At 46.8% G+C, this 10,215-nt stretch overlaps 1 protein-coding gene across 4 annotated transcripts in view; it reads left to right on the top strand.

The window, feature by feature from the left end:
- The first annotated feature begins 773 nt into the window (after window positions 1–773).
- LOC143290610 (uncharacterized) overlaps window positions 774–10,215 on the top strand; it is a 112,593-nt gene continuing 103,151 nt past the window's right edge. Inside the window, exons 1-3 of one of the 4 annotated variants that reach the window (XM_076600212.1) lie at window positions 774–897; window positions 7,022–7,102; window positions 7,149–9,367. In XM_076600212.1, coding sequence (XP_076456327.1) covers window positions 9,103–9,367 — 265 coding nt within the window. In that variant the 5' untranslated portion in view covers window positions 774–897; window positions 7,022–7,102; window positions 7,149–9,102. Of the gene's footprint in view, window positions 1,032–7,021; window positions 9,368–10,215 lie in introns of those variants that run through there. The other 3 variants (XM_076600210.1, XM_076600211.1, XM_076600209.1) reach the window with 3 other exon arrangements.

The following is a 10,215-nucleotide window of genomic DNA, read 5'->3' as shown; positions in this document are numbered from 1 at the left end:
ATCAAAGTGTAAACATACTTCACATCTCTTCATGGCCAACACTTTATCAAAGTGTAAACATACTTCACATCTCTTCATGGCCAACTTATTATCAAAGTGTAAACATACTTCACATCTCTTCAGGGCCCAACACATTATCCTCTCTCTCTCTCTCTCTCTCTCTCTCTCTCTCTCTCTCTCTCTCTCTCTCATACCCCCTCATACACACACACGCGATATCCAGCAGCAGCAACAACACTGACACATGCACGTATCACTGGTTACCACTCAATGTCAACAGCCACGAAAAAATGAAAAATGGATTCCCCTCCCCTCCCTATCTTATCACCCTACCCCCTCTCTCTCTCTTTCTCAGTCTCCCTCTCTCTCTCTCTCTCTCTCTCTCTCTCTCTCTCTCCCTTTCTCAGTCTCTCTCTCCCTCTCTCCCTCTCTCTCCCTCTCTCTCCCTCTCTCCCTTTCTCAGCCTCTCTCTCCCTCTCTCCCTCTCTCTCCCCCTCTCTCTCCCTCTCTCTCCCTCTCTCCCTTTCTCAGTCTCTCTCTCCCTCTCTCTCTCCCTCTCTCTCCCCCTCTCTCTCCCTCTCTCTCCCTCTCTCCCTTTCTCAGTCTCTCTCTCCCTCTCTCTCTCCCTCTCTCTCTCCCCCTCTCTCTCTCTCTCTCTCCCTCTCTCCCTTTCTCAGTCTCTCTCTCCCTCTCTCTCTCTCTCGGTCTGTTTCACCACAGCAGCAGTCGCAGAATCAGAGCAGCGCGTGCGGCTGCATGCGCGTGCTTGGCGACTTTGCTGAGCGATGGAGGCAGGGAGAAGAGAGAAGGGAGAGAGGACGGAGTGCTGCGGGACCAGTGTGATGGAAGCTCGCGTGGCAACATGGTTTTGAGCGTTTCGGTCATGGTTACAGAATGGTGAGTTTTCCTCCAGCGATGTCTTTCCAACGTGGTGGAATGTTGGCGTTGTGAGACGTCATTTGAGGACGGAGTTGTGGGCCCTTTGATCTGTGTCACGTGCAGTTCAGAGGTGCTGGATCTGATGCCAACCCGTGAGTGTTTGTCGGAGGATTTTTTATAAATTTTTTTTCCCCCTTTTTTTTCGTTTTTTTAGGGAGGCAGTTGAACTGTTGTTTAATGTTTGTAGTGTTTTTGGATAGGCACGAGTGTTGGCCTACGTGTGATGTATGTTTGTAGTGTTTTTGGATAGGCACGAGTGTTGGCCTACGTGTGATGTATGTTTGTAGTGTTTTTGGATAGGCACGAGTGTTGGCCTACGTGTGATGTATGTTTGTAGTGTTTTTGGATAGGCACGAGTGTTGGCCTACGTGTGATGTATGTTTGTAAGCTCAAAGTGAGGTGTGAGAAGCAGCAGTGGTAGCAGCAGCAGCAACAGTAGTAGTAGTAGTAGTGTGTGTGTGTATGTGTGTGTGTGTGTGTGTGCGTGTGTGTGTGTGTGTGTGTCTTTCCAAGAGGGTGGTGTAATCCACTAGAAAATAGCAGTGTCGAGAGAGAGAGAGAGAGAGAGAGAGAGAGAGAGAGAGAGAGAGTATTCAGGCTGACATTTGATTAAAGTGACGAGAGTCTTGCCCAGAGTGACGAGTCTTGCCCAGAGTGACGAGTCTTGCCCAGAGTGACGAGAGTCTTGCCCAAAGTGACGATTCTTGCCCAGAGTGACGAGAGTCTTGCCCAAAGTGACGAGTCTTGCCCAAAGTGACGAGTCTTGCACAAAGTGACGAGAGTCTTGCCCAAAGTGACGAGTCTTGCACAAAGTGACGAGAGTCTTGCCCAGAGTGACGAATCTTGCCCAAAGTGACGAGTCTTGCCCAGAGTGACGAGAGTCTTGCCCAAAGTGACGAGAGTCTTGCCCAAAGTGACGAGTCTTGCACAAAGTGACGAGAGTCTTGCCCAAAGTGACGAGAGTCTTGCCCAAAGTGACGAGAGTCTTGCCCAAAGTGACGAGAGTCTTGCCCAAAGTGACGAGTCTTGCACAAAGTGACGAGAGTCTTGCCCAAAGTGACGAGTCTTGCCCAGAGTGACGAGAGTCTTGCCCAAAGTGACGAGTCTTGCCCAAAGTGACGAGTCTTGCCCAAAGTGACGAGTCTTGCCCAAAGTGACGAGTCTCGAGTCTTGCCCAAAGTGACGAGTCTTGCCCAAAGTGACCAGTCTCGAGTCTTGCCCAGAGTGACGAGTCTTGCCCAAAGTGACGAGTCTTGCACAAAGTGACGAGAGTCTTGCCCAGAGTGACGAGTCTTGCCCAGAGTGACGAGTCTTGCCCAAAGTGACGAGAGTCTTGCCCAGAGTGACGAGTCTTGCCCAAAGTGACGAGAGTCTTGCCCAAAGTGACGAGTCTTGCCCAAAGTGACGAGTCTTGGCCAGAGTGACGAGTCTTGCCCAAAGTGACGAGTCTTGGCCAAAGTGACGAGTCTTGGCCAGAGTGACGAGTCTTGCCCAAAGTGACGAGTCTTGGCCAGAGTGACGAGTCTTGCCCAAAGTGACGAGTCTTGGCCAGAGTGACGAGTCTCGAGTCTTGCCCAAAGTGACGAGTCTTGCCCAAAGTGACGAGTCTTGCCCAAAGTGACGAGTCTTGCCCAATCATAGTTGTTCACTGTCCACCTCACCATGTGACATGTCAAGGGATCATGGATCATGACTGTTCACTGTCCACCTCACCATGTGACATGTCAAGGGATCATGGATCATGGCTGTTCACTGTCCACCTCACCATGTGACATGTCAAGGGATCATGGATCATGACTGTTCACTGTCCACCTCACCATGTGACATGTCAAGGGATCATGGATCATGACTGTTCACTGTCCACCTCACCATGTGACATGTCAAGGGATCATGGATCATGGCTGTTCACTGCTGTTCACTGTCCACCTCACCATGTGACATGTCAAGGGATCATGGATCATGACTGTTCACTGTCCACCTCACCATGTGACATGTCAAGGGATCATGGATCATGGCTGTTCACTGTCCACCTCACCATGTGACATGTCAAGGGATCATGGATCATGACTGTTCACTGTCCACCTCATCATGTGACATGTCAAGGGATCATGGATCATGGCTGTTCACTGCTGTTCACAGTCCACCTCACCTCTGTTATTTTTCTTATACTTAAATTATTCACCTTTATTCTTAAAATCTTAGTGCAAAATTTGTTGCTGACACCACTTTATATACAGGTAATACTAATGCTCACCAGGTTTGTCTTACGATGCCAAAAACATGAGCCTTTTGTTAAATGGACTCAGCTTTACCATATGGCTCTTCACCATAAACCAAGCTACCCGGTTGCAGCGAAAAATCAGATTTTTCAATTTTTATTGTTTAACAAAATAGGTGTTGGTTTTCAACCTTGTTTTTATCTATTTAGATAGACAGACAGACAGACAGACAGATAGATAGATAGATAGATAGATAGATAGATAGATATAATAGATAGATAGATAGATAGACAGATAGATCGATAAAAGATATTTGCTATTATATATATATACCCCCGTTCCTCCTTTTTTTCTGCTGTAATCGTTTAACAATGATTATTGGGTAATGTACATGTTTTCATATGTGTATTTTCATGTCTAATCGTGTGTGTGTGTGTGTGTGTGTGTGTGTGTGTGTGTGTGTGTGTGTGTGTGTGTGTGTGTGTGTGTGTGTGTGTGTGTGTGACGTTGTGCTTACTGAACCACACTAGCTGCTGAAAAAAGAATTCGTTTCATTTCGTTTCTTCCATGTCAAGGGACCATGGATCATGGGTGCTGTTCACTGCTGTCTGTTGCCACTGCCTACCTCACCACGTAGTGCTGAATCCTAAGCCCCTTACTGACGTCACTAATCACTGAGTCCTGGAGGCAGGCTGAGTCAGCGTCCCTCTCCCCACCCCCCGCCACGCCCCCTCCCCCCTCCCTCTTCCTTGGAGGGAGAGCAACACCACATCCCTCACACACACACACACACACACACACACACACACACACACACACACACACACACACACACACACACTCAGACCACTACCACGTCCCTCACACAAACACACACAGCCACACACACGATTACACAGACACAGACATACCCAGACACAGACATACACACACACACACACACACACACACACACACACACACACACACAGAGCGCAGGTACACGCAAGCACGCACGCACACACACACACACACACACACACACACACACACACACAGCGCAGGTACACGCGAACACACACACACACACACACACACACACACACACACACACACACACACAGAGAGGCAGGAACTGAAGACCCACAGTGATCACCTCATGGGCTCCACCTGGGTCCTCCCAGTCGTCAGTCAGCGCTGTCACCCACTTCAATGGCCAGTGGTCCTCTGCTTTCCTTCTGCCTTTGTTGCCATTTCATCTCTTTCTCAGATAACGTTTCCTTCTTCCTTCCTTCCTTCCTTCCTTCCCTTCTTTCTTTCTTTCTTTCTTTCTTTCTTCCTTCCTTCCTTCCTTCCCTTCTTTCTTTCTTTCTTTCTTTCTTCCTTCCTTCCTTCCCTTCTTTCTTTCTTTCTTCCTTCCTTCCATCCATCCTTCCCTTCTTTCTTTCTTCCTTCCTTCCTTCCTTCCTTCCTTCCTTCCTTCCTTCCTTCCCTTCTTCCTTCCTTCCTTCCTTCCCTTCTTTCTTCCTTTCTTCTTTTCTTTCTTCCTTCCTTCCTTCTTTCTTCCTTCCCTCCTTCCCTTCTTTCTTTCTTTCTTCCTTCCTTCCTCATTCCTTCCCTTCTTTCTTTCTTTCTTTCTTTCTTTCTTCCTTCCTTCCTTCCCTTCTTTCTTTCTTTCTTTCTTTATTCCTTCCTTTCTTTCTTTCTTCCTTTCTTCTTTTCTTTCTTTATTCCTTCCTTCCTTCCTTCCTTCCATCCTTCCATCCTTCCTTTCTTTCTGTCTGTCTTTCTTTCTTTCTTCCTTCCTTCCTTTCTTTCTTGCATAGCTGTCCATATTGATTATTTTCTGTTCGATTTCTATTTCTTCTTTTTATCCTTCTTTTTCTATCTTCCTGCAGCGGAAATGTCCACTGACCATTGAAAGGACGACCGAGTTACCTCCCCATGTCTGTGTGTGACAGTCACCATCACACACACACACACACACACACACACACACACACACACACACACACACACGTCCTTTGTCTCAATGTCTGTGGTCTGTCAGACTCAGGTCACAGGTCACAGAGGTCACAGGTCTCCACAGACAAGAAATGCTGAGGCCTAAAGTCAGTCAGGTCATCCCTTCAAGAGGCTTAGTGAAATTAAATCGATATCGGTTTTGAATGAACCAGACAGCATGATCGATTCCATAACGTGTTTCTCTGTGTCTGTTTCTATCCAATCTCTCTCTCTCTCTCTCTCTCTCTCTCTCTCTCTCTCTCTCTCTCTCTCTCTCTCTCTCTCTCTCTCTCGCACACACAAGCACACACGCACATACACACACACGCACCCCCCCCCCCCACACACACACACACTCACACGCACATACACACGCACAAAAACACGCACGCACATACACACACACGCACATACATACTCTCACTCATACAACTACACTGCTGTTTCTTCTTCTTCTTCTTCTTCTTCTTCTTCTTCTTCTTCGTATTTAATGATTCTCTTGGAATTGCCAGTAGCGCTGTTGGAACTCGGCCCAACCAGTTTTCATTTTAAATTTTACCGCTGGAGAGAGAGAGAGAGAGAGAGAGAGAGAGAGAGAGAGACAGAGACAGAGACAGAGACAGAGACAGAGAGACAGAGAGAGAGAGAGAGACAGAGACAGAGACAGACAGAGACAGAGACAGATAGAGAACAACTGTATCCAATCGATTTCTTTTATGACGTCATTTTAAACAATTTATTCACATAAACGTATACCAACTCAAAGTTGGCCAGTACATGGTCATTGTGAAGCTGTGTGTCACTGATGACTGTACAGGTCTAGGACACTTCTCAATGTGAAGCTGTGTGTCACTGATGACTGTACAGACCTAGGACACTTCTCAATGTGAAGCTGTGTGTCACTGATAACTGTACAGACCTAGGACACTTCTCAATGTGAAGCTGTGTGTCACTGATGACTGTACAGACCTAGGACACTTCTCAATGTGAAGCTGTGTGTCACTGATAACTGTACAGACCTAGGACACTTCTCAATGTGAAGCTGTGTGTCACTGATGACTGTACAGACCTAGGACAATTCTCAATGTGAAGCTGTGTGTCACTGATGACTGTACAGACCTAGGACACTTCTCAATGTGAAGCTGTGTGTCACTGATAACTGTACAGACCTAGGACACTTCTCAATGTGAAGCTGTGTGTCACTGATGACTGTACAGACCTAGGACACTTCTCAATGTGAAGCTGTGTGTCACTGATGACTGTACAGACCTAGGACACTTCTCAATGTGAAGCTGTGTGTCACTGATAACTGTACAGACCTAGGACACTTCTCAATGTGAAGCTGTGTGTCACTGATACACAGTGGCTGATTACAAGTTTATCCACGATGACTGATCACAAGTGATCCACAATGAATGATTATATCTAATTCACAACGGCTGATTTCCAGTGATCCACAATGACTGATTACAAGTGATCCATAATGAATGATTATATCTAATTCACAGTGGCTGATTTCCAGTGATCCACAATGACTGATCACAAGTGATCCACAATGAATGATTATATCTAATTCACAATGGCTGATTTCCAGTGATCCACAATGACTGATTACAAGTGATTCAGAATCACTGATTACAAATGATCCAAAATGAATGATTATATCTGATCCACAATAACAGATTACAAATGATCCACAATGACTGGTTATATCTGATTTACCATGTCTGATTACAAGTGATCCACAATGACAAATTACAAGTGATCCACAATGACTGATTATAAGTGATCCACAATGACTGATTATAAGTGATCCACAATGACTGATTATATCTGATCCACAATGACTGATTAGCTGTGATCTGTGTTACTGATTGCAGGACACCTACAGTCACGATGCCAGAGGAAAGAAGGCAGTGAATTCCTGTCAGAGGTCCTGGTCCTGTCTGGTCCTGTCAGAGGTCCTGGTCCTGTCTGGTCCAGTAACTGGTCCTGGTCCTGTCAGAGGTCCTGGTCCTGTCTGGTCCTGTCAGAGGTCCTGGTCCTGTCTGGTCCTGTCAGAGGTCCTGGTCCTGTCTGGTCCTGTCAGAGGTCCTGGTCCTGTCTGGTCCTGTCAGAGGTCCTGGTCCTGTCTGGTCCTGTCAGAGGTCCTGGTCCTGTCTGGTCCAGTAACTGGTCCTGGTCCTGTCTGGTCCTGTCTGGTCCAGTAACTGGTCCTGTAACTGGTCCTGGTCCTGTCAGAGGTCCTGGTCCTGTCAGATGTCCTGGTCCTGTCATATGTCCTGGTCCTGTCTGGTCCTGGTCCTGTCTGGTCCTGTAACTGGTCCTGGTCCTGTCTGGTCCTGTAACTGGTCCTGGTCCTGTCTGGTCCAGTAACTGGTCCTGGTCCTGTGTGGTCCTGTCTGGTCCAGTAACTGGTCCTGGTCCAGTCTGGTCCTGTAACTGGTCCTGGTCCTGTCTGGTCCAGTAACTGGTCCTGGTCCTGTCTGGTCCAGTAACTGGTCCTGGTCCTGTGTGGTCCTGTCTGGTCCAGTAACTGGTCCTGGTCCTGTAACTGGTCCTGGTCCCGTCAGAGGTCCTGGTCCTGTCTGGTCCTGTAACTGGTCCTGTCAGAGGTCCTGGTCCTGTCGCTCTGTCCAACTCCACAACATGGCCGACTTCTGCGTTCTTGGCTTTCCAGCAACTATTGTCACGACGCTGACAACCTTCCAAATGTTGATTGCAAGTTGAAGCATCTGGTGTTTTAAATACAAGTATACACGTACACGTGAGCTTTTGAACACACACACACACACACACACACACACACACACACACACACACACACATTTACACCATCACCATCACCACATCAGATTCCTGAACATCACCACACACCACCTCCGCTGACAACACCAGCACTACCACCACCACCACCACCCCCAACGACACCAAGAACACAACCACCACATACAGTAACAACAACACTAACACCTACATTAACAACACCAACAACACCAGCACCTACAGTAACAACAACACTAACAACAGCACCAACACCTACATTAACAACAACACCACCACCTACATTAACAACAACACCAACGCCACCACCACCACCTACAGTAACAACAACACCAAAACACCACAACCTACATTAACAATAACACCAACAACAACACCACCACCTACATTAACACCAACACCAATAACAACACCTACAGTAACAACAAAACCAAGAACAACACCAACAACAGTACCTACAGTAACAACAACACCTACATTAACAACAACACCAACACAACGCCTACAGTAACAACAACACCAACACAACACCTACAGTAACAACAACACAACACCTACAGTAACAACAACACAACACCTACATCAACACCAACACAACACCTACAGTAACAACAACACAACACCTACAGTAACAACAACACAACACCTACAGTAACAACAACACAACACCTACAGTAACAACAACGGTAACAACAACACAACACCTACAGTAACAACAACACAACACCTACAGTAACAACAACACAACACCTACAGTAACAACAACACAATACCTACAGCAACAACATCAACAACAACACAACACCTACAGTAACACCAACACAACACCTACAGTAACAACAACGGTAACAACAACACAACACCTACAGTAACAACAACGGTAACAACAACACAACACCTACAGCAACAACATCAACACCAACACAACACCTACAGTAACACCAACACCAACACCGAAACCTACAGTAACAACAACACCTACAGTAACAACACCAACACCACCACCACCACCACCACCACCAACTATAGTAATAACAACACCAACAACTATAGTAACACCAAAACAACACCAACAACACCAGCACCTACTATAGTAACAAAACCACCTCAACACCACCAACAATACTGGCCGCAACGTCACCAAATACCCCACAGAGACAGCACCAACAATGACGTCATGGCCACGGCAGAGGATGACGACATAGAGATTCTGTCCTGTCACATCGAGCATGAGGCTGATGACGTCAGGGCGGACCAGAGGGCCGCCATCATGGTCAAGATGGCGGACAGAGTGGGAGAGGAGGAAGGAGAGGAGGATCCTGGCAGCAGACAGCGGAAACGCGTTGCACGTGCTGTGGGCGTCGTCACCTTCATCCTGCTGCTGTTCAGTGTGCTGCTGATCGGAGTGTCGCTCAACATGTCCAAGAACATCGATGAGATGGGTCAGTGTGTGTGTGTGTGTGTGTGTGTGTGTGTGTGTGTGTGTGTGTGTGTGTGTGTGTGTGTGTGTGTGTGTGTGTTATTGGTGGTTCTGTTGGTTGTCAATTCTTCTCTTTCTCTCTTTCTGTGTGAACAATCTCCATCCGTCTATCAAACACACACACACACACACACACACACACACTCGTACAAACACGTACACACACACACACACACACACACACACACACACACACACACACACACACACACACACAAACACAAACACAAACACACACACGCACACACACACACACACATTCGTACAAACACGTACGCAAACACACACACACACACACACACACACACACACACACACACACACACACGATACCCTCCTCTCCATTATCTTGATCTGTGTTTGTGTCTTTCTGTTGGCTCCATTCCTTCCCTGTCTGTCTCTTTCCACATATCTGTCTGTCTATCTCTTTCCACATATCTGTCTGTCTATCTCTTTCCACATATCTGTCTGTGTGTCTGTCTCTTTCCACATATCTGTCTGTGTGTCTGTCTCTTTCCACATATCTGTCTGTGTGTCTGTCTCTTTCTACATATCTGTATGTCCACATATCTGTATGTGTGTCTATCTCTTTCCACCTGTATCTGTCTGTGTGTCTGTCTCTTCCACCAATATTTGTCTGTATGTCTGTCTCTTTCCACCTATATCTGTCTGTGTGTCTATCTCTTTCCACATATCTGTCTGTATGTCTATCTCTTTCTACCTATATCTGTCTGTGTGTCTATCTCTTTCCACCTATCTGTCAAACTATCTGTCTCTTTCCATCTATAATTATAATGTCTGTGTGTTGGT

The sequence above is a fragment of the Babylonia areolata genome, chromosome 15 (assembly GCF_041734735.1).
Source record: "Babylonia areolata isolate BAREFJ2019XMU chromosome 15, ASM4173473v1, whole genome shotgun sequence".
Taxonomy (NCBI): Eukaryota; Metazoa; Mollusca; class Gastropoda; order Neogastropoda; family Buccinidae; genus Babylonia; species Babylonia areolata.
This window is presented reverse-complemented; position numbering and strand designations above follow the sequence as displayed.